This window comes from Sylvia atricapilla, chromosome 4, assembly GCF_009819655.1.
Source record: "Sylvia atricapilla isolate bSylAtr1 chromosome 4, bSylAtr1.pri, whole genome shotgun sequence".
Lineage (NCBI taxonomy): Eukaryota > Metazoa > Chordata > Aves > Passeriformes > Sylviidae > Sylvia > Sylvia atricapilla.
The window spans coordinates 28,553,552-28,578,549 of record NC_089143.1 but is presented as its reverse complement, the minus strand read 5'-3'; the positions used below and the strand labels follow the sequence as shown (position 1 = coordinate 28,578,549).

Below are 24,998 nucleotides of genomic sequence, written 5' to 3'. Positions count from 1 at the left end.
GCAGCACAGGCTGCAGAAAGCTCTGCCCTAAGTCCTCCAGGACTGCAAGTTGCCTGCAAGCCTGGCCAGCAGTGCTTGATGAACCTACCCTCTCCCTTCATCCTTGACAATGTGCCAGAGAACAGAAGAGCTGCTAAGGAAACAAATGTGAGTTGTTACCTGTGAATGACATGGGTTTCTTGTCATCTCGCTGACAATTGTGGAACTCATTGCCAGAACTCACCAGAATCAGGGAATCCTCCTTCCTCCATGTCACTCAGTTTCCCAAGGAAAAAAACAACAACAACAAAACCAAAACCAAAACCAACCAACCAAACCAACCAACCAACCAAAAACCACCAAGAAAACCCCAAACAAACAAAACAAAAAAACCACCCAACAACCCACCTCCCAAAAAACAAAAACAAAAACACCAAAAAAAACCACCCAGGCATTATAACAAGGAAATAGCAAGTGAGAAGCTAGAGACCTGTACAGGCTACTATGATGTGGGAATCGGGGGATAAAAGGGCTCTGTAGATACTAGTACCATGAGCATTCCCTACTAGCAGCAGTGGGTTCCAACAGGCTGTACTCACCACCAGCCCACCTACCCTGCAGGTTCAGTTCTTTGGACGCCCTTCCCATTTCCCCAAATTGTTACCAAATATGGGAAAATTTGGAAAGGGTTAAATCACGTGGTCTGAAGCAACTGGCAAGAAAGAGAAGATTTGAGAGTGAACATGTGAAACCAAGGAGAAGGGGAATGAGCAGCTGCACTGATGGGATGAACTCAGCCTCTCCAGGTGTCCCAGGAACACATACAGCTATGGTGAAGGCAATGTGACAGGCAGTGACTGTGGCACTTAGAAATGGGGGAGCAACAGCACAGGCATAGTTGCTCTCTGGCTTCTTGCTGGGGCTCCACTGCATGCAGTTATTGCAGTTCCATGTGCCCACATTGGTGCAGAATGGATGAAGTCCTGGTTATCCCACAGCTCTGAGGCAGGCACAGATCCAAGGAAAGAGGGAGGCTGGGAGAAAAGAAGTGGTTTGGCCAAAAACATGTCTAGTAATCCCCAGGGTCCTGTTGGAGAGCAGTGCTAGAGCCAGGTTCCTCCCCACTGAGCCGAGTAAGTTCCTCTCTGCAACAATCAACGCAATGTTTTCTCTTCTCAGAATCATGGATTGCTCCATCAGACAAAAGATTTTCCTCCTGCTGGGTCCTTCCTCAAAGATGGGTCTCTCTTTACCATCCACCACTGTTCTGTTTCAGTGAAAACATGAGTGTGCTGTGAGCACACCCCTCATCTTTGTAATATTTAAGACATCCCAGTGTGAAATCCCCATTTGGTTTCAGGTCTTCTCTTTGCCTGTTTTTTCCAACCACTTCAGCATTTTTGAGCTTCTGAAAGTTTAGGAGTTTCTATGTTTTTGCATAATTAGGAAATTGAAAGACGTGGTTTATCTACTTGTTTCCTGTGAAACACAAAGGGCTGAGAGACTGGGGGAGTGTGTGGGTTTGGGTGGGGGGTATAGATAAGACTCCTAGAGAGTACAAGGGTGAGTGTGCAGTATGAGAAGGGATTTTCTGTTGGGCTCACTGGCATAAAGTGAGGACTGCTGCCACATTTGTCTGTGGAAATGGACTTCTTGTCCATGAAAATGACTTCTGGGAAGTACCCCTCACTTCCAAGGTGATCTGCTGTAGTTTGTTATCACTGCAGCTCTCGGGCTGCAGTGCAGTCACCATGGCAGTCCTCCTTTCTTGCCAAGGGGCACTGCAGTGCTGGCCAAGCACCGCCTCCTCCAACATGTCACCAACATTAGTGATATTTTCTGCTGTGCAAATTCTTTCCCACTTTGCAATGTTTGCCACAGAAGGGTTTTGTTGACTAGGAGGTGCTTTGAACAGCTTGACAAGGAAGGAGCATGGTGTATGATAGATGGTCTGTCCAGGAAGGTATGGGCAGCACTGATGGGAGAGTTTGGTGCTCCCCATCCAAGCTGCCCTTTCCCATCTAGCATCAGCCCTGACGTGGGTTGGTACTGCCGGGCTGGGGAAATAGCTCAGGAAGAGCAGAGGAAGACATGTGGTGATTCAGCAGTGCTCATTTTTACAACCAGCTTTCCATCTTCCAGAACAAGGCAAAGTTCCTGTATGAAAATGTTTTCAGTGGAATATATCATAAAAAGTAATAATAGAGATTTCAAGATGTAAACAGTAGCTCTTTTCCTCTAGAAAAGAAAAGAAAAGAAAAAAAAAAAAGCTCAATTACAGCCTTTGTGTGTTGTGTAGCTGTTTACTAACATGTAACATAACTCTAGGGATCAAAAGTGGGGGAAAGAAACTGGATTAAAGGAAACGTGGCTTTTTTTTTAACTGAAAGTGTTCTCCATAAAACTATTATGCTGAGAGGATGACTAATGTAACCAGTGTGTGTTTCGAAGCATGTCATTAACACTTTTTATGCTTTCTGAACACACAAAGTGAAACCCCAGGAGAGAATTAATTTACAAATCTCATTAAGCATAGTGCCTAAGTGGCAAAAAGCATCATACAATAAATAGTAGACTCCACAGGTAAGCAAAGCTTTAAAAAATAAAACAAACATACTCTACAAAGAGCCCAGATGTGTGCATTTTGGATAGTTTAATGTGTGTTTGATTAGATGTCAAAGGTACAGACAATGAAAACAGAGGTCACACTGAGGTGATAGTACTGACCTCTTTTTCCATAAGCCATCATACTGCCTGTCTAGTATAAAATGTATCTGAATTTGGGAAGCACAGGCAAGGATGCAAACAGAAGAATGAAACCAAAGATAAGGATTTTCTACTTGATGTCAAAAAAGACTTAAAGATACCTTTTGTGTGGTTGTGTCAGCCTTTGCTCATGCACAGCTATAGAGTGGTTTGTGTCAGTGTTTCAGAGCAGTACTATTGCTCAGCAATCAGAGGTTACCTCTCTTCAGGGACTTTCTGAGTTCATAGGACTTAGGATGCTAATTCAAATACCTTGTAGCTGCAGATTAGGGGTGTCTGCAAACTCCAGACAGATGGTTATTAGAAGTTAAAGCTTTAAGTCTTACCAGTGTGCCTCTGAATATTACTTTTTAAAATAGAAGAATGGAAAAATATACTAGTAGTGATGTTCTCACCCCCTGGGATAGCTGCCAATATACTTAACACTTTTAAACAACCCTCAACATTTCATTCAAAAACAGAGAGGTGACAGAGTGACTTAGCATAAGTTAGACTTTCCCACATGAGGGAGTGAGTGGTGAAATGCCCTGTCCCAATACTGCTGTGTCAGTTGTCTGGTACAGGTCCTACTTTCCACCATCCTTAGTGCAACTGAAAGGGAGAAAAAAGCAAAAATCCATCCCTGTGTAACCCTGTGATGAATGTCCTGAACTGGATGCAAGATATCCAAGTTACTACAGGTATCTCATTCCTCTAGTAATGAGATCCAGGGATTTTTCTGTGTTTCTACTTCTCTCTGCATAGGGAAGGTTTATTCATAACAACTTTCTCATTCCTTTATCTGTGTTCTCTGTGTTGACTGTCTTCACATTAAGCAAAGCTCTCTCACTGTGTGTAGATCATCTAGAGTAGTCTCCTGTAGATATCAAGAGACCAGCAACAATGAAAAGATGTGAGGAGCTGCCAGTGTCCTGAGGAAGGTAGAAGAAGAAGAATCCATTAAGTAATGCCCTGAAACTTCTTTTCTGTGGGCTGATAAAACACACATTCACTTACACAATGCAGATGCTGTCAGAGAAGCAGGAAGTCATGTCCCTGGTGTTGAGATCTGTGCTGTAACTGCAGGGAGTCCAACACCTTGGACGGGGCTCAGGCAGAGAATCTGTGTCACACAAAAGGAGAGGAATGGAAACAGCGTGAAACCGTCGGGAACAAAGGAAGGCGAACAAAAACAGGACAGAAGGGATCAGAGACATAGAGCCAAGTACAAGGTAAAAAAACAGACCTGTGGAAAGCTAGAAGGAAAACAAATAAAGCAAGCAAGTCAAATTCTCCATCCTGCCCCCCATTTTCTTCCATCTCACTAGCACCTTGTTACTGGAATTTTTGATTAATGCTCAAATCAACACAAAGGGCATGGCACTCTACATGACACTTGAAGGGTAAACATCTACCTGAGGCTAAATCATATCATCATAGAATATCCTAAGTTGGGAGAGGCCCACAAGGATCATCAAAGTCCAACTCTTGTGTCTGCACAGGACACTCCAAGAAACACACCATGGGCCTGAGAGTTGTCCAAGTGCTTGTTGAGCTCTGTCAGGCTTGGTGCTGTGACCACGTCTGCAGGGAGCCTGTTCCATGCCCAGTCACCCTCTAGGTAAAGAACCTTTCCCTTATATGCAACCTAAACTTCCCTGACACAACTTCAGACCATTCCCTCAGAGCCTCAGAGTCAGTGGTCATCACAGAAAAGAGATTAATGTCTGCCCTCCTCTTCCCCTCATGAGGAATTTGTTAATTCAGTGAGGTCTCCCTCCAGTGTCCTCCAGGCTGAACAGACCAAGTGCCCTCAGCCTCTCCTCATACAGTTTCCCCTAGAGGCCCTTCACCATCTTTGTTGCCATCCTTTGGATGCTCTCTAGTAGCTTTATATCCTGCTTATATTGTGGCACCCAAAACTGCCCCCAGAACTTGAGGTGAGGCTGCCCTAGAGCACAGCAGAATGGGACAATCTCCTCCCTGTCCCCACTGGTGATGCTGGGTCTGATGCCCCCCAGGACACAACTGGTCCTCCTGGCTGCCAGGGCACTGCCGACTCATATGAATGTTTGCATTTTGCATATATCACATTTTGCAGACACAGTGCTGTATGGGTCCCATAAGGCTGGGTCATAACCACTACATGCTACAGCATCTTAGATTCTGGTCCACAAACACACAGTGCAGTTTAAGTGGCCCTTTTTTTGGCATGCAAGATTGCTTTCAGCGCTTTGTGGAGGCCATTTCCCCTCCATGATGTCAAATACGTTTTTTTGGATTGTTTAGCAAAGATCTTCCCTTTGCTGAGATTCAGTGCCTCATGCAATGCCTCAAACCTAACACTCAGCTTGAAGATTTAGCTGGAAATTATTGGGGGGAAGCTGCACATAACATCAGTTGGCCAGACCCATGCAGCCTTCCACCTGTGATTCCTGAAGAAAGTGATCACTAGATCAGTCCTATCCACAAAGCTATAGTTGGAGTCTGACAACATTTAAATACTTATTAGCATGATTGATTTCCCATTATCTAATTAATTGCAGATTTCACATTTTCACATTTCCTGCTTTGCCATGTGTCAAAAAGAGCAAGTGGCCTGTCACTACAAAGTGATGGCACTGAATTTGTCTTTGTCCTTGCCTTGCATTTTTCCTCAGATTGTGGCAGAACTCCAACCAGGCTCTGCCAACAGTGGCCCAGGAAGTCTCTGCGTGCTCCACCCCCTGCCTGGGGCTGGAGCCAAGTTGGAGGTGCCAAAGGCTCCCCAGGTATCCCAGCCCTGTGCTCACTGTCCTCACCAACAGAACATTTTGCTGATATCCAACCTCCTTGTTGCAATTTAAATGCATTCTCCTTCCTCTCTTGGATGCTGAAAGCTGATGATTTCCTGCTTGCTGTAGGGGTTTTTTTGTGTTGCATAAGGAAGGGAGCTTGTTACACTCATTCCACTTGACTCTTCACTCAGTTTCTGTACTCATACCAATAAAAGAGTGGGAAATGGTCCTTGTTTTAGGTGGAATAGGAGACTGTAAGACACTGTGAAATCAAGCCCATAGTTTTTTCTTCCAAACCATGCGGTATTGATACAGTTCCTACAGAGTGCTCACCTAACATGTTTCATTTCTCCATAGGAGTAGTTAGCTGGCAATGAGAAAAAATCATTTGATTAGGCCCACAACTGATTAGAGGCTAGTGCATAGCCTATTGAAATAAAGGAAAATATACAAATTGATTTCAACGTGTTTTGGGCCAGCCCCACTCTTCCAAACCAAATAGAGAGATAAGACAGCATCTGCTGAGTGTTCACCTGCCAAGTCTTTGTGCTGATCTCTAATTTTAGGTCCTGTAGGCAAGTGTCCAGGCTATTTACCACCTGGGCTGTTTTGATCTTCTCTCAAATGTGTGTATTGATGGACAAGCTCTCTTATCTCCACCACAATAATACTGGCCCAACTATACCAGTAGGCTCAGGATCAATACTGATTACTCCATCATTCAACTGAACAGCATTTTATTTACCTAATTATGAATATCTATTAAATTCCTGAACTGGAAAATCTTGACTAAGCAGTCTAAAATGTGTGAGTTGGACATGCTATAGAAATGCAGAGTATTATAATTACTGTACAATATGGGATGTGCCTGCAATCTTCCCATCACCGATGCTTTTGGTTCAATCACAGCTGACACAAATGATACATTCCTATGGCTGGCAGCAGATTTGCATCAGCCACATTAGGTATTATTTTTCCCCTACTGGGAACAGAACTCAACAATTTGCATACATAATTGCTGCAGCCCTATTAATATGTTATAGATATCTGTCCTCTGATAAAACCTGTTCTCCCATATAGGTAAGCAAGCACTTGGTTCCTGGAGAATGGGTTTATGGAAAGACATTGCATGTACAGCTCTAATTTCCTTCTCATTTCATCAGCTGATTCACCCAGATTAAAACTCAGTAGATTTTGCATGTCCAAGCACCCAGGTGAGAAATTTCCATGCTTTAATTTGTAAATATAACCTTTTCTTTCTTGGTTCCTCCTCTGTAACGAATATGCTATAAATTATTTTCTGCTAACTACTTTGTTGGTCTCCATAGGATGCATGAATTCATTCTTCTATATCTGGACAGATTTTCACACCAAAAACCAATACAAATTCATTGGGGCTTCTTCCTATAAACTCAGAAGACATGACTGACAGATACACAGGATGCAAGTACCTTTGGTAAGAAAATGCTATTTTTTTTACATTCAGAGGATAGATGTAATTGAGACTGTGTTACCACTGCCTGATTTTATTCATAAAGCTCACAGTTTCCTCCCTCTTTTAGTGAACATTCTGTTTTCTAAAGGCAGGCTGGTTTCAGCTCCATTTGGTAGCACAAATGCACAATCCTGCTCTGTTTCTCTGTCTGTCCTGGACTACAGTAGGGTGCTAAGCATCAAGGCAGCTTAGAAGATGATCACAGTGAGGTAGAGTATTCTTTACTTCTCTATGATGTGCTTGTGTTAAAGTCACCCAACAAGAAGGCCTGATTTTATCAGCTACAGGAGAAATGTTTAATTTGCCGGCTCATTCAAGCAGTGACCTCAGGCAGATGCCCATGCCCCTCAAAAGCACTCTAAGAAAGTGGGTCTGAGCCATGATTTCTTCAAAGCCTCTTTGCACTGCACTAGTCTATATATTTTGTGAAAGCTTAATGCAATACAAGCGTACACAAGGCCCCTTGTGGAAGATAAATGCAATACAAAGCCTTTTTCCTACACCAAGGGAATGTAATAAGGCCATGACATTTCTGAGATTCAGATCAGAAATAACATAACAAATTCTTACTCTGCAGTATATCATAATGCCATACAAGCCAGACGGGGCACTGGGATGCCCAGCCATCCTCCCAATCCTTGCCCTGCCTTTGCTGAGTGGTACTGGCCAGTGGTTTTGCCCCATCTCGTTTCTTTTTTGTCTTTTAAAACAAAAGCAGTGATACCACTGCCTTCTGTAAAGCACTTTTAGTGTGGCAGTGGCAGACGGGATTTTTGGGATGACGCTATTTAAAACAGCAAGGCACACTTCAGGCAGAGCAGGATGACGGAGTAAAGCAGTGTCTCTCAAGCTTTTCAATCTATGCTTCACTTCAATCAGTTAAGAACGATTTCATGCCTGCTCACAGGAATGGCTGCAGGGCCTGGCGTCAGGGCACTGCACGTCTCACTGGTCGGGGAGCGCTGGTGGAGAGGGGCATGTGAGCTCCCTGCAGCCAAACTCTCAAGGACACTAAGATACAAATGTTGTCTTTCATAATAGCAGCAATTAACACGAAAAGAACCTTACAAGAGACTGGCATTCAGTTTGAAGTACTTTTTCTTTTTAGATTTGGCTTTCAAGCATGTGTGTACCACAGCATTACATCAGCCCGTGCTAAATCCCAAGCAAAATCAGGAAAAATTCAATTGCTTTGGGAAAGCTGGTGATTCAAACAATGCAGCAAACAACTGGTCAAGGCCAGGCAGCAAGCTAGGCTAGTGAGCTTCACATAGAGAGCCCACCAAAAGCATGGAAGCCACTCAGGTGCACAGGAATCCACAGTATCCATGCTATTTGTTGTTGTGATCCTTGGACCAAGCTCTTCTCCGAGCCAACGCCTGGGTGCAGCTCAAGGGGTATGACAGGTTGAGGACCAACCCAGAAAGCTCATAGGGGTGAGGTTGCACAGACATGACTCCTCCACAGGACACAGTCCCTCAACACTGCAGCACCAACTCGTTAACTCTGAAATCCCATATACCTTCATGTCATGTAACCTCAGCTTTAAGGTCTGAAAGCAGCTCTCTGATGGGCTGCCACCCATCTTCAGGCACTTTGAACTTAGAGAAACCACCCCAAACTAAAAGCAAACTATGCATAAAATAAAGTGATGACTAAAAGCCACATGTGCACCAGTAGCAGTCTAGATACAGGGCCAAGCAGATGCAGTGACACCTGCCATTTGAGATCAAGGGTGGAGAACTACTTTACTTGGCAGAGTAAATAGAATCAGAGTGTCTCAGACTGTGCTTGGGCACTGACAAAATCATTATTTTTGAAACTTCCTCCAGAAGTTCCACCTTCAACTTTCAGGTGGTTTGGTTTCTGTATCTAGGAAACCGAGCTCATGATCTGAATCACAGGTAAGATGAGGAATCAAATGGAATTTAAGATACTGAGTCAGGGAGATGAAATTTGTCAGTACCAGCCCTGAGTGCAGATCTCCTCCTATGTGGGCAGACAAGTTAGTCTTTGCTAATTACTTAAACTTTGCAACACCCAAGAAAACAAAGGAATGGACTCCAAGGCACAGTGAAGGGCTTATCTCTGGACACAGGGATATGATGTAGTACGGAATTTTAAAAGTGGCAAGAAAAAAGCACAGTAGATACAATGAGCCAAATCTGAAAAGCAGGGTAGGCCTATTTATTTAAGGCCATACGTGGGAAATAGTGAATGAAATTTCTTGAATTATTCATCATCAGTTTCAGATCTCTGCCCTCACCACAGCTAAGGGAAGTCAACAGTTCTGATGTCACTGATTTTACATGCCAAGTCATGCCACAGGACGGATTTTGGAAAAGAAAGACACTGTAACATTTAAAATTGTAAATATTACCATTCCAATCACCAAGTGCATGCAGCAAAGAAACTGCAGAACAGTTCAGGTTTTAGGGTGTGGCTGCTGATGGCTCTCCCTTCTGCTTCTAAATATAAAGTTTTTCAAACTTCACCATGAAGTGACAGCTACCCCTTATCACTAAAGGCCAGCTGTTTCTTTAGCACTTAGCTGTTCCTGCTGCTTGCTTGTAGAAATGGAAGAAAGCTATTTAGAGACACAAATCTGCAAAGCCTTCGAGCACACAACTATCTTAGAGCCTGTCCTTCAGTTCTGAAAGTAATTTGGTTGATCTTCTTTCACACCCATTTTACACCTCTGCCCCCACACTGACACCACCAAAACTAGTTCCCTGGCACAAATAAAACCAGACCCAGAATGATTCCTTCTAGGTATTTTAAAAGCTTTTATTTTCCTTCTGAGAAGGATCCTGATAAAATTTCTCAGCATTAACACGTTGTTGCTGTGCTGCTTCTTCAATGCAACTACAGGTAAATGTGTGTCAGTGGTTGTTAGGTATGTCAGCCCTGTCCTTCCCAAATGCATGTGGATTTACCCTGGATTTCATCAGCTCTCTGAGTCTATGGGGTTACACACATGCTCACAGTTCTGGAAGACTAATACAGTTTATGACTCCTGAAGCTAAGAGCCACCATGATCAGAGATTGGGTGCCTTTTGTCATGGCACTGGCCCCTATTTTGCACAACACTCTCCTGCACATAGTCCTGCTGGCTTCAGTGGTTCCTCACTTACCAAAGCAGCCTTTCTGTGCAGGGAAGTGTGGAGGCATAAGGCCCTGAAAAGCGCCAATATGAATGTGAAATTTTGTTCCATCTCCTTAAAACAACTGTCTTCCAAATACTTCTGTCCACATTTGAAAGCAGAGAGAGCAATGATTTTTACCTCGGGAGTGGTTAGAGGTGCTGAGTTTGGGTACCGGGGAGTGCAGGGGGCAGCTTCAGCTCAGTGGGATCAGTCCAAGCTCCAAGGAGTGTCTGGTGAGGGCAGTGCTCGGCAGGGTGCTCAGCTCGGGCTGTGTACCCTCCCGAAGCACTGTCTTGTGCAGTGTTTGTTGTACCCCTGTGTTTCCACGTTTTTTTCCAGGTAAAATTGTGTGCTTACAGTGTGGTGGGGCAGAGTTTTTGGCATTCAGAGCATCACTAAATTCATACCTGAGTCCTGGGCTTTCACACAAGCATTTACATACCAAGCACATTCATCTGCCTTTCTGGATGTATGACTGATTCCATCGCACACGTACAAAACAGTTTAAGATCATTTAGACTTCTATATTAATACACAAATATATGTGTTCTGAAGATCTGAGGTACTGCTGTGGATGCAGTAGAGAACAATGATCTGGGCATCTCTGCATCTTCCTCACTACGTGCCCTACACATGTGGTCAGGCAAAGGGAACTTCCTTTCCTGTGGGGACAAAGCAAACCTGTGCATATATGGTTTCATGCTGTTTCGTAACAGAAGGCAATGTCAAATAGTGTCTAAACCTACTTCCAGTTAACAGCAAAACTGCCATAAGGTTCAATGGGTTTACAGTAAAAACTGTACTGTCTCACCCACATGCAGCAGGATTTCAACAGTTCAAGCAGCAAGTGGAAAATATTACAGCAATTTTTTTTTTTTACCCTTGCAATCTATGCACCAAATTCCCTTTTCCCTTGTAATTCACAGTCAGACTTTTCCCAAACAGATACAAAATTCTCCTAAACTACAATCACAATGCTGCTTTCTTCACTGCCTTGTATTTTCTCTTATCCCTGATGCCTGGACCAAATGGCAGTAAAATGTGATCTGTGTTTCAGCAATGTTCAAGAGCCACCTTACACTTGTGCATCTGGGGCAATAAGATACAGACTAATACAAGATCAGGTGTAATGTGTATGTGGCTTTACTACAATGCTGTAAAAAACCAGTAAACCATAATCCTTGTTTTAATCTGAATTGCTATTATCTTCTTAAAAGGAAATTCTGGCTGACATCTTTTGCCAAGGAATAAACACACAGGACAACACTCTGCATCCATCCTGTATATTGAATAGCTCTTACCCAAACAGTTCAGTCAAAACCAATGGGACCAATTGTGTGCCCGAGTGCAATCCTGCAGGAGGACTGATCACAGGCACCCTTGGCCTGAAGATGTGCCAACGTGTGATCACAGCACAGCTTAAAACATGCCTATTTTAAAACGACACTTGCTCTTGTTAAAACCAACCAGTTTTAGGCAACAGCTGTGCAGCCGCTATCTGAGATAAGGATGCAGAGTTAGCAGCGCAAATAGGATGGTGTGGACAGGAAAGGTGCTGAGCTCTTCCTGCTCAGCCTGTGCGCCGGGAGCCAGGCTATTCTGGTATACGGCTTCTGTGTATCCAGATGACGAAAGGCAGCTGAATATGCTGGCAAGGACTGGAAGGCTGGCAGGAACTGTGGCTGCATTTCTGAGAGCTTTCCACTGTTTCTCTTTTTCAGCAGGTTAGGCCATTCTGTAGAGTTTAGTAATTCTCTTATATCCCTGTCCGTGTTTTTACAGCGCTGCCGTCTTCCTCTCTCGCCTGAGCACCGCAAGGGGTCACGGACGCGCGTGCCAGGCACATTTTCACAGCCTCTCCAGCGGCCCGTTTGTATCGTGTTTTTCGTCCCCGTTCACTTCCTGCATACTTTCCCTCACGAGCTGCTCCGCCAGCACACTGTCCCTTTTCCCGTTTTCCCTCACGCTTCCCCAGCGCCCGCCCGGCGCGTCCCGCCCGGCGCGTGTGAGGGGGCGGAGCCTCCGCCGGCCCCGCCCTCCGCCTACCGCTTCCTCACGGCAACGTCACGCCCCATCCCGTCCATTGGCTGCCAGCGTCTCGCTCCCCGCCTCCCGCCGCGCGGCACGCGCCTCCCGCCCCATTGGCCCCCTTCCCCGCCCTCATTTGCATGACGCCTCGCGCACCAATAGACGGTCACTGCCTTCTTAACATGCAAGAAGCGGCCAATGAGCGGGCGAGGGGGCCGGGCCACCACGTGCTGTTGCTAAGCTTCGGCTTCTAAATTGTTACTACACGGACAGCCAATGGGCGCGGGCGGCGGGGATCTGTCAACATCCCCTGCCCGGACGGGGGGGGGCGCTCTGGCCGCCGATTGGCCCGACCGCTTCCTTGCGTCCCGCCCCGCGCCCGGCTGCCACTCGCCATTGGCTATCTGGGCTGCCCGTCCACTTTGTGTCAAATGTAGGTGCCTTAAAACCGAGGGCTCGGTAGTCCCCGCGCGTGAACTCGGCGCGGGGGGCTCGGGACGGGCAGCCATGGAATTGAACTCCCTGTTAATCCTCCTGGAAGCGGCCGAGTACTTGGAGCGAAGAGACCGAGGTACAGGGCGCAGGCGGGCAGTCGGTCAGGCACCCGCAGGCGCTCCCAGCCGCTCTCGGCCTTTGTTGTGCGGCGGCCGGGCCGGGGCAGCGGCCCCGAGCCCGCACCTGCCCGGGGGGGACCCGGGCTGCGCCAGCGGCACCGCGCTGGGGGAGCATCGCTGCTCGGATCTTAGCTTTTTTTTTTATATATATATAACCCCCCAAGCGAACCAGAAGGGGGTTGTTTGTGCCGCCCTGGATGGGGACGGTGCGTGTGGCAGCGCTCAGGATCCCTCTCGCCGCTCCGTGTGTGGCAGTCGGTGATTGTATGGCAGCTCCCCTCCCCCAGCGCAGCGTGACAAGGGTTTGCATGATCCGCCTCGTTTTTAATAATAATCCTCCAAAATTCGACACTTCGGTGTTGTTTTTTTTTTTCCCCTTTGGTTTACCGAGTTACGTTTTTTTGTCTCGCTTCGTTAAGAGATGCCAGAATAAAATCCAAACAAATCAACCGGAAAAATTCTGTTCTTTACCCTAGCGTTCCTGCAAAGGAGGAAAAAAATGCATGGAAAAAATATATTGCCACTAATGCTGACTTTGTCCCTAGAAGCAGAACATGGCTATGCATCAGTGTTACCCTTCGATAGTGACTATTCCAGAAAGAAAACAAAGGCAGGCACCATGGCCAGAAAATCCCAGAATAACAGGTAATAGACGCACCGCTTTTTCAGAATGAATCGTCAGCTTTTCCAATGTGTCTAGCTTATGTGCAGTGCATACATTTATGAAAAATAATAACTAATCCAGTGTCTCAGTTTTCCCCATCCCGGTAGTCGCCATTTTTCCCCTGGATGGGCTTGGCTCTGTTTTGATCTCTCATATAAACACTGCCACGCGTACACCATCTCCTTAGTACTCACTGCACTTCAGAACCATCCGCCCTCATCGCTCCTTCTGCTCCGCGCTCGCCGACAGCGGCTTTTGCTGCAGACCTTAACACCATAATCGCCACCCAGATTTCTCTTTGCATGGCACCTAATTTCCCCCCCGGCATTCATTTATAAACCACAGGCAGCGAGCCGGCCGCCTTCCCCGTGGCAGCCCGAGCAGATGCAGCCTCCGGTTGCGGCGGCGCTGGGCTCCGGCGCGGGCAGCGTGTGCGGGGCGGCGGGGGAGAAGCTCCGCACGCCCTCCGGCCTCTCCGGGAGGTGCGGGGTGAGAAGGTGCCGGGAGCGAACTTGACCTCCCCGCGGGCTGTGCTGCAGCGCCGGCTCGCCAGCCCTTCCGCCCGGCCGCCGCACGCAGATGGGCCGGGGTTCCGCGGCTCGGTTGTTGTTTATCCCGGTCATCGCCCATCCGCCTCTCCGCCGCCGCCGTTTTGTTGTTGCCCCGCAGCCGCTACCTGCGCTGCGATGGCACGAGCCGAGCGCCGCTGTGCGCAGGCTCTGCAGCTTTGTTTGCTGCTCGGGCAGCGGCTGTGTACGTGCGGGAGGCTGGCTGTCTTACGGGGACACCGCCGGCCCCTGCCCAGGAGCCGGCCCAGCCCGGGGCTCTGCCTGCTCTGCCCTTCCGCGGCTGCTCCGGACAGGACCGAGGACCGTGCCCTGCTGGGCCTGCTCCGTCCCGGGGCGGCGATGCTCTGCCCGGCGCAGGCTCCGCTCTGCATGGTCATGCTGGATCGTGGCTCCCGTAGAATTAGCCTAAAATGAACTTGCTTTGCACGTGACTTGTTTTCCAAAGGAGCAGTGAGTCTCGGCAGGCCCGCTCTCGCTGCTCCAGCGAGCATCCTGCGGCCGGGTCGGATGGTGCTGGGGAGGTGCCCGGCAGATTGCCAGGGGCTGCTCGTGGGGCACCGGAGGTGCAAACCGAAATCAAAAGCTGACGAACTCCCTCCTTGAGCAAAAACACGAGCTGCTGAGCACCCTGGTGGTGCCTGCTGCGGCCGAGCCGTGTGCCTCGAAGATTACTGAGGGGGAGCAAATTGTGCCCCCATGCCCCTGCTCCAAGCAAGGCAACCATTTTGGGGGCTGTTAATCGCAGTACTCCTACTTTGCGTTTAGTTTTAGTTGAATTCTTTGTCTCATCATGGAGGATGAGAAGACAGTTTATTTTAAAAGAGAAAGTCGTCAGGAATGGGAGGAGTGTCTTGTGTCCTGAGACACTTTGCTCTTCAAGATTTTTAATTATTTTCATATAAAGTATGCTCACTGCCTTTAAAAAAATTCAAAACAGATTTCATAAGTTTTCCAGCTGTAAATTGCTCCTTCAGTTGTACAGATTTCTTGTCTGTCTCTTGCATTCAAGAAATCTGTGTTACTTACAGAGCTATTATTCCATCGTTTCCATTCTTAGGGCTCTTGTCATCCGCTGCAAAATAGTTATTTGTCTGAATTGTAAGCTGCTTTCAGGAGTTTTTAGGAGAGGATTTGTAATCTATCAAATACAGCAGAATTAAAAGATTTCTGGTTACAGATTTGCAAGTGTTATTAAAGTTGAGGCATACGCATCCACTTGCAGTTACCTTCCTGCTTTTTTTCTGCCTGCAGATTTATATTTATTTATCTGTTTAGCATTTTGCTTTGATTCTCACTTCGTAGCGGTGGCAACCTTCAAAAATGCCATCCTGCAATGTACAATGTATACATTTACTCACATTTTTTTTTTCTTGTAGCTGCAGTGATGAGATGAGGGATGGGTCATCTGTATTACAGGACAGGACAGTGCTTGTCAGGGAACGATTTCCAGTGTGGACGCTGCTGGGACAGTGGCTGGTTTGGTTCTGCACGGGTACCAGGCTTGCTGGCTGGTGTGAGAAGCAGAGGCACATTGCTTTAGTGTAGCTCCCTGTTCCTTCAGGGACAGAGGGGCAGCAGCAGGGCCCTGTGGGTACTGCTGCATTGTCCTTATGGGCTTTATACCCATGTCCAGCAGTTGCTGCTCATGTTTGCGTGCACACATAGATTTGCAGGGGAGAAATCACTCCTACATTTAAATATGCAATGCAAAATACATGATAGACACCAGCATCACTGTTTTATTATTATTTGGAGCTTCGAGGCTCTAGGGGCCGAGCCCCAGACTAGAATGAATTTTTGGAAACAGAGTTAATTCTTCCTAAGCAACTCAAAGATTAACGGAGGGAGATGACTGGCCAAAGTTCAGAGGATCTGGAGTGGTCGTGGGTGATGTGAACCACCGAGCAAAGTGTTTGTCCGTATTGTTCCATTTTAACCATTTTCCAGACTCACTGGGTTTGGAGCATTAGATGCAGGGAGGTATCTGATTGCATACATGTTTGAAATTCATGCCTTATTATTTCATTGTTTTTCTGGATTAAAAATACATACTTAAAGTTGGAGGAGTAGGAAAGGAGCAGCTAATTGCACATTTCAAATCTGCAGGGGCATTGTTGTTTTCATTATCTATTTTTGTATCCTGCTGCTTGCAGCATCTGATCAGATTAAAAACTGAGAGATGTATATATGTACATATGTTGGGTTTTTTTCATGCCTTATGGGGTATATGTATATAAAAGCATGAAAAACATCTCCTTATTCTTGGAAAATCAGAAAAGAGGGGAGGAGGAGAAAAACTGTCAGATGTGAGGAAGCCTGGTGTGCTGTACTCTTCTTTGTTCTGTGTTTCCCCCCCCGTGTGCCTGCCTGTGGGGGGAAGAGTGTACCCCGTGTAGCACAGGTGTGCTGGCCAGGCACTGCGGGCTGAGCGACAGCCAGGGATGGATTCCAGGTGCCCTGGGCTTCAGCAAGGGCAGATGGACCACTCCTTCCTCTGCCGAGGTGCTGCTGATGTTCATGTAAGGAACTGTAGGATGAGACCTCCATTCCTTGTGGATGGCTGGTGAGGCCCAGACCCACAGGAGAAGGGGCAGGAGGCTGCTGGCCCTTCGGACAGGATACTCAGGTCTGGACTAAAAGCTTGCTGGCCTCCCGACTGCAATGGAGTGAGAAGTAATTTTGGCAGGTTTCGATTCGTGCGGGGAAAAATACCACCAGAATTACATTTAATTAGCCAAAATCTATAAGCTTTTTGTTCGCTGTATGAATTTAACAGTTTTGCTTTGTCCACTGTTAGCTTTGAATCAAAGTTGAAAGTGATTGTTAGCAGTTGATATTGATAAACAGTTGAATATTGATAAACAATATTCTCAGTGCTATTTGTAGCAATCAGACACAGTTTTTAGCCATTTCTGTTTCACTTGTACATTAAAATGTCTTGATCTTAGATGTTTTCTTCTCGGTTTCCTGTGATGTGCCCTTTCCCATGTCACACAAACCAAACTGCTTTGTTTTCTTTCTGGTTTGCTGTTCGTACCATGTCCTCAGCTGAGATTCAGACTTGTTTCCCCCCCAGTAATTTTGGCCAAAATCCTCTGGAAAATGAAACTGGATTCTTGTTTTGCAAAGAGGACAGGAGATTAGAGAAAGGCACAATATTATCTTTTGCAGGGATGTAAACCTAGGTGACATCTTGTTACAATAATACTTATCAGGTACTTGACTATAGTATAATAAATGTCTCCGCAGAGCAGTGGCTGTGTGTAGTTCCTAAAGCAATGCCATGCAGTCTAATAATTCTTGTTAAGGTGTACTTAGAATTTAAAAAAAGGCATAAACCAGCTGGATTTATTGCTATTGTGCCTTGGAAATGTTAATAACAAATATTCAGAAGTCAAACTTGGTTTTTGGTCCAAAGAAACAGATAGGTGACACGTGTGCAATGTGCCAAGGAGGAATGCGACACAAATCTGAAATTTGGTGACGTTTGCTCATAAGGCAAAGCACTCTGATAGAGGAACATGCAGTCCTGCAGATAACTGGGCTTTCTTCTGCCTGGCTGCAGTGACACTCACCAGGTGTTGGGTACCTTGAGCTGTGTATGGGTTTGAGGTGTGTGTCTGCCCATGCAGACAAAAGCAGCTCAGGCAGCTGCTTTGCCATGAAAGGGTCAGAAATAAGGTAAAACGAAAACCAAAATCTTAGTGTTAGATGCCAGTCTACTGAGGTCACGGTTAAATTTACTTTCAGAGAAAGGAATTGAATGTCGGTGGTGCAGTGTGTTTGGCCTGTTAATTTAGGAGCTGGTTTATTGAAGGAGAGGGAGCAAAATAAATGCTGGTTTATAAATGTATCTTCTGTGTCAATTAATTAATATTTTTGCTCATATGTTATATAAATAGACATTACTTCGTGCTGTGTTCTGGCAAAGGGTTATATGCAGAAAAAGATGAAAGCGGCATTTGGATTTTCAAATAAAAACAGAGCCTAATGTCCAAATTCCTCTGTTGATGTTGGCTCATGGTGAGGGTGAACCTGTGGCCCACAGAGCAAGCCCCTTGCTCTCTGCAGATGTTTTTCTGTGCCCACACTAAGCAGCTTAGGGATCGGGGCCTGATTTTTGTTTTATTTTTCTTTTTTTAATTTTTTTTTTTGTGAATGGCCAAGAATAAAGCATTGCAAAGCAGACTGTGCAGACACAGCACCTCTGAATTTTCACCTGGATTTCTGAATTCGATAGCTCTTTTTCAGTTTGCCTTCCTAAAGCTAAGACAGCACCAGATATTGACATGTTTGGCTTCAAAATAATGCATTTTTGTCCCAATATAAAAGATTTCACCAATGGACCTGTACCTTCTGAGGAACTGCAGTAGGTCTGCAATGTTTGGGAGCTGCACTGCTTGTGCAGTTGAGGAAAACAAATTGCCACTGTATTAGAAGCACGTTCAGACCTGGCCACTGCAAACATGTGGCAGCACCAATTTGAATGTGATCCTGGAGCCAGAACTCTGCATCAAGGCTGTGCCAGTATGCCTGGTTCCCAGATCCCAGCTGAATCTGCAGAACCGGTTAAATTTCGCTATGAGGAGAATGCGAAATTAATTTTTAGTGGATTGATTCCATACAGACTTGTTTCTTTGACAGGCTGTAAGCAATGTGTCCAGTTTGAAACAAATGGAAAAAAAAACCCCAGAAGCAGTGAGTAATAGGCAGAGCTGTGCTTGTGTTCAGGTTCATCTGTGCTTTGTGGGGTGAACTGTAGTATTTTCAGGTGCATTCCACGGCAGGTTAGGTATGTAGACAGGGGATTTCCTGGAAGTGAATCTGGATCCTTTCAATGAAAAGCTGCACAACAATCGCATTCACACAAGACTGCAGGTGTAAGCTTTGTGCTTTTACACACGTGCACTTCTGGGAGTGGGAACTGGATGCAGACACTTAAGGTGTAGCACCTTGTAAAGCTTCTTGTTCTGTTTGTTCTTACTCTTTTGGCCTGGACAAAAGGTGAAGTGCTGGCAGTGTAGTTCACATGGCTGCATGACCTGAGGTGGAGTTGTATCCTGCACATGGGTTGTATAACACCCTGGCAGTCCTGCCTGCACCAGAAAGCCCTGGCAATGGTAAGGTGCTGCCACTGTTTCAAGTACTTGGTTAACTCGTCTGCTTTGCTCCCTACAGTGCTGTAAAGTGCGTTGGCAACTGGAAGTGTATTGGTGAGTCACGGTCTAGACCTGCTCCCATTAACACAGGGCAGTAAACAGCAGCACTGCCATACATCACTGCTTTTGTCAGGAGCTGCTGGCTTCCTGCTGAGCAGATACCCTGTCTGGTGGGGTAGATGGATGGAGGAGTAGGGAAGGTGTCTGAATACTGAAGCACAGGCTGTGCATCATGCATGCAGTGAAATCTCAATCTAGTGTGCATGTGAGCAGATCCTGCTGGCTTACCCATAAACTGGCAGCAGTGGACGTGGAGGAGCCCTTGCCTCTTCTGTGTTAGTCTTGCCATCTCAGTTAGCACCTGTCCAAATTTCTTAGGTGTGTCTGCTGAATGTTGAATCAACCAAAAGCTGAAATCCAATACCTAGAATTCTTGTTTGGGGAAAAAAAGATGGTGGATGGGGGTTGCTCTGTGGATGTGCTGTAAGAAGTAACACAGCATCTTGCAGACCAATGGCTGCATTTGCTTGGTTTTTCCTTGTAATTTCAAATCATCTTTTGACAATTTCTTCACAAATAAAGTTTATAGTCAGTGAACTGCTTGGCATTTGCTAAAGGGATATTAGAGATATCTCAGATCAACAGTGTAGTCTAAGCACAAATGCTGGTTATCCCTTCCCTCTGAATATATGTTTTTTCAGATTTTTTTTGTTGTTGTTGTTATTGTTGGCTTTTTCACTTTATTTTTATCTGAACCTTTTTACCTTTTTTTTCCGAGCTGCTACCCCAAACTTCCCCAGGCTTTTTGTGGAGATGCAAACTCAGTGGAGTGAACCTGAGTTAAACACCAGAAGTCTTCCTTCTTTTTAAGCCGTTTTTGAAAGGCTCCACAGACCATTTGCCTGCAAACCTCAGTTATACATCTGTCTCTCTTGTATCAATACATATATATATATATATATATATATATATATATATCTTACTGATTGTGAGCTATATCTTATCTTTACTAAATAAAAGACTCCATTTTGAAACAGGGTACTGGGTTGTATGGAGACCAGCTCTTAACATTTCCCCCCCTCACTTTAGGTTGCATAAACAGCAGGAGATGGATATTCTTGCAATGTACTGTGCTGTAGACAGTGAAGGAAATAAAAACCAATATTTCGAGAGAGGTTCATTTCTTCTGAAGACAAACCCAACCAAAGAAACCCCTGTCATGCTTTGTAATGGGGTATTTAACTTGCTCTGTAGATGGAGCAATTCTTAGGTAAATGTCAGGGCTCTCTTCCTGCCTAGGGTCCAATAGTTGGGGTGTTAATCAGCCCCTGACACCTCCTGAAATGTGTGGCTGGTGCCCACGTGTCGCTGAGGCTTTTGTGTCCCCAAGAGCTCTGCCAAGAGGCACATGGTCACTGCTGCTCGTTTTGGCAGCTGGAACACCCACGGCTGTGCTGCTCCAGAGCTGCTCTGGCAGGACATACCTCAGGAGCACACTGGGGTCACCCTTCATGTACCACAGGTGCCCTGTAGATGTGTTGTGTGCAGGACTGCCAGCTACTCATGGCATCCTCTCTCAGCCCAGCAAAATGCTCTGTGCAGGCTGAATTTCTTGGCCGGTGGTTCCTGCGCTGTCCCTGTGTGTGCTCACTGGAACTGCTGGGAGCTGGCAGAATGGGCCAGTTGGAGTGATCATGTTCACCTTTGTGTCTAGTTACCAGAAATGTCAAGGAGTTCATATCATAGGAATGAATCCAGGCCAGCCTGTATTTCCTCTCTGGTTCCTAAGTTCTCTATGAACAGTGCCTTTGACGGGCCTGTTGAGGGTGTTTAGAGACAATGGTTCCCTCCTGAACTTCTGTTTTCTATGTGTTTTCATGAACACTGGTGGATTAGCACAGTCTTTGTCAATTTTGTGAACATTGGTGGGGAGAAATGATTGTGGAGAAAGTCTGATCTCTTGTAGAGAGTAGGAGTAGAAGATAAAAACATTATCCTTTTAAGACAGCCAAATGGCCAAGCCCACCTTGCCCTATTAATGTAGCACAGAAAAGGTGTATAACACTTGTAGTGTTGCTGCATTGGTCAGGAGCACTTAAACGGCATTGTAGAAATACATACATTACTTGATCATGGCTCACTTGATGTAACAAGTGTTAAAAAAATACATAAAGAATACATAGTCTTTTAAGAAAAAGATGACAGGTAATGGTTGACATAATTGGTGTCTTGGTACCAACACTGAGATGCTTTCTGGTGAGAGTGGATTAGCATCAGTGCTGAACCTTGTACACATTTCAGTTCTACCTGCAGAGGGGCAGTTCACAACAAAGTGATCCTTGCAGGATCAGGAACTGCTCTGGCCTGAGATCAATTGCTTGTGGATTTGTTCACTGGGTGTTTCTTGTGTGAGCTTTGCTTTCTTTTTCCCCCTCTGCGGCCGGAGTGATGTTCTGCCATCAGTCACACGCAGGTGCAGCATCCAGCAGCTCGGGTGTGTGCAAGGAGAGGCAGGACAGCTCGGCAGCAGGCAGCATTTGTGCAGGAAGGCTCCCGAATCCTCCCGGGGTGTCTCTGCTCCCTGGAGGGACTGTGCACTTGCCCTCCACAAAGGCACCTCACTCTGCACCCCGTGCCCAGCTGCAGGCTGGGGTTGCAGCAGGCTCCAGCAGAGCAGCTCTGACATAATCTGCCAGCTCTAAAAGCTGCCACCGCCTCTGCATCTTTTGATCCTTACGTGCTGGGCATGTTTTCAGCGGGACAAAACTGAAAGTATGGAAAATTGCTGGTTCTGAAGCGGCGACAGCAACTTCATTTTAGGAATGTTTTTAATCTGAGCTGTGTAAATAAATAAAATGAATATTTTTAGCTGAATCAGTTTTAAAAAAAGCCTCCAAGAATTTAGGGCTGCCTTCTAATGGCAAAAAATCTGAGGCATCAGTTGGAGAAGAAAAAAAAAATCTCTAATCCAAGTAGATTGGAAGAGGATAACATACTGCTGTGGTCAGTACAGGGACTATGATTTTTTTGGGTTTTATTTTCTGTTCGTAGACTGAGAAGAATTAAGAGGATTCCTCTTTTGTTGCCATTAAGATAACAACAGTAGTGATTAGCTGCTGATTTTTCTTTTTGCTTCTCCATGGGCTTGAAAGCTGGCTTTTTGGGTGCTTTTTGCTCTTACCTGTTACCATTTAGAGCTTTGAACACTTTCTGCCCCCTCATAATTTTTCTTCATGGATAAAAATCTCGTGGGCTGTTTTTATTACTAACCTGCTCAGGTTTTTTTATGTTCATTTCTGTCTCTGAATGTATTGAACACTAATAAATGCAAATATATTATAATTCCCCCCAAATCTACAGTTTACTCATGGAAATTAAGTTGATACCCTGAAGAATCTAAAAGTGAACCAATTTAATAGAAAAGCAGTTTCATAATCCATGTTAAATACGTATTTTAGAGAAGTCTTTTGCAACTTATGCAGGTATTAGCTCTTAAATATTCTAAATCTTGGTTTATTTATCCTTTCTCTAATATTTCTTTTCTCTTTTTAATAGGTCATCACACAACGAACTAGAAAAACATAGGTAAGTCTTGAAAAAAAAGCTAATTAAAAGATGTATGGCTGACATTTGAATTACTGTGTTTATTGAAGAACATTTTGTTGCAACTGTTTTGATTCTGCACTGAATAATTTAATTTGGTTTTGGTTTTTTTATCAGCTAAAATCTAATAGTTATAGTATTATTTGGGTCTTTTTTTTCCCCCTGTTGTTTGGTATGCTCTTTTTGAAACATCCCTAATAGTTAGCTTTGGACTGATTCATGCTGTAACTGGTTAACCGAATTGTTACTAACAAAGAATCTGATTGCAGCAACTGTTTGCTAGAGGTGTTAAATGCTGTAAGTACAAAGTATTTTTGTGACTAGAGGTGAATGATTTTCGGGAACAATGTGTCACACACGGTTGTTCTATGTTTCTTTTAAAGTATGCCTAAAGTGCAGTTAATTTTCATCTTGCATGTGAGTACCTACAGATCCGTTTTTCCTCTGCGTCTGCTTCCTTGCTGGTGCGTGTCCTGTCCGGAGAGCTGTGTGTGAGCTATAGGAACGGGCGCCTCCTGAGCCGCAGCCTGGTGCGGTGAATCCAGCGCCGGGAAAAGCCGGACTGACCCAGGACACTCCTTAGACCCCGCCGCCCTGCCTGCTGCAGGGCTCTCGTTTGCCCCGTTCCGGAGGCAGCGTTCGGCGTGTGTCGCACCGTGTCGGGGTGTGTTTGCAGCCGGGCCCCTGGGCTGTAGGAAGGCGCTGGGAGCGCTGCTCCGAGGGAGCGCAGGGAGACGGCGGGGCCCGTCTTGGCTCTGCCTTTCGCTGCGCCGCTGTGGCACCCTCTCTGCGGGGCCGCTGCCTTCACTCGCCGTTCAGGCAGCGGGACAAACGCCCGTTCGGGTGGCTTTTTGTTCTTTTTTTGTGTGTAGCTTGTGGTCTTTCGGGTTTCACGCATCCAGAGAAAGTGAGGGGGGGTGTGTGTGGATATGATTTAAACCTATTTGCATGCTTCTAAATACGTGAAATGTGGTTGATGGCACAACAAGATTGAACTCGTGGGGGTTTTTTTGTGTGTTGTTCTGTGGCTGCAGTTATGTAGCAGCTAGACCATCACTTCCCTTGCATGCTTACATGCTCTCCTGTAGTTTAATTGTAATATGAGTAAACTATAGCTCTGCCTAATAGCCACGTGGTCATCCTAGAGATGTGAGGAACTGGAGAAGGCTCAAGTTCACAAACACAGGCCTGGGCTGTAGAATGCAGTGCACTGGCTAAGGCAGTGACATCGACCAGCAGAAGTTCAGCTGACTGAGTCTTCAGGAAAATAACTGCATGTAAAATTCTGTCCTTCAGTCACAGTTCTTTAAAAGGAAAAAAAAAATTGGCCCCAACTATGATTCTTTCTCATTCTGTTCCATTTATTCCTCCCCTCCTGCTTCATCATTATGAATTTATTTTCATCTGCATATTCCTTTTCTTTTTCCTTCAATTATTTTCCTCTTCTTCCTTCTGCTCTGCCTTGACATGTTTAAGCAGCACAGTAAATGAGGCACAGCAGCACTTGCAGCAGATGCAGGGCCAGAAGGAGAATCTATTAATTGTTCAATCGCTGTTCTCACTTTCAGTTCTGTGTTGTTTCTTCATAGTAGCTGGACCATATAGTACTTGCCTTCCTACCTTTTCTTTCTCTGCCATCTCAAGGTCAAAGTAGGTAAACTGCACAGTATGTCTTGTGATTATACAACTAATGTTTCTAGCTGCTGCTGCTTGCTGTGCCTCCTGCAGTTAAACTATACTCGAAGCCAGATTTTTATTTTTCCTGGTGAGAACCTGCAAATTAGTGCAAGATCCTTGTATGTGCAAATGGGTGTTCACAAAAGCAGATGAGGTGTGTACAGTTCTAGCAGCCCGATGTATTGGTGTGAAGGACTCCTGCAATTTCTGTTTCTTCTTTTTAACAACCCCCTCCTCCGGCACTGTGGGTGTATGAGCATATAATACCAATCATAGTGTTTTTCACTGTGTTTTACTAAAATTACATTAAGATCTATGAAGCGTCTTGCACGGTTTAATGGAAGATTCACAGCCGTGGTGTGTCCCTGTAGCAGCTGGTCCCTGCAGCAGAGCCTGTCTTCCTCCTCTGGTGCAGCCCTGCCCTGCCAGCTGGGAAGCACTGGATGTTGATTTTGGAGGTGTCTCCTTTCCAGGACCAGCGCCTTTGACTCAGCACTGCCATGATGCTGCTCTGGCAAGGCACACTGAGTTATCTCACAGGA

The 24,998-nt window shown here is 45.6% G+C and overlaps 1 protein-coding gene and 2 long non-coding RNA genes across 5 annotated transcripts in view; 1 reads left to right on the top strand and 2 right to left on the bottom strand.

Moving 5' to 3' along the window:
* Positions 1–250, bottom strand: part of LOC136359911 (uncharacterized) — a 34,035-nt gene extending 33,785 nt beyond the window's left edge. The window contains exon 1 of the long non-coding RNA XR_010743377.1: positions 160–250. This is a non-coding gene — a long non-coding RNA (uncharacterized lncRNA). The remainder of the gene's footprint in view (positions 1–159) is intronic.
* Positions 251–12,579: 12,329 nt separating this feature from the next.
* The window catches only part of MXD4 (MAX dimerization protein 4), a 38,411-nt gene continuing 25,992 nt past the window's right edge, over positions 12,580–24,998 (top strand). The window contains exons 1-3 of one of the 3 annotated variants that reach the window (XM_066317378.1): positions 12,580–12,741; positions 13,261–13,429; positions 22,732–22,761. In XM_066317378.1, the coding sequence (XP_066173475.1) occupies positions 12,678–12,741; positions 13,261–13,429; positions 22,732–22,761 (263 nt within the window). In that variant the 5' untranslated portion in view covers positions 12,580–12,677. The remainder of the gene's footprint in view (positions 12,742–13,260; positions 13,430–22,731; positions 22,762–24,998) is intronic. The other 2 variants (XM_066317380.1, XM_066317379.1) reach the window with 2 other exon arrangements.
* Positions 13,129–13,747, bottom strand: LOC136360269 (uncharacterized). Its single transcript, XR_010743442.1, has 2 exons — positions 13,643–13,747; positions 13,129–13,265 (listed from the first exon to the last, which is right to left on the bottom strand). It is a non-coding gene; the product is annotated as an uncharacterized lncRNA (long non-coding RNA).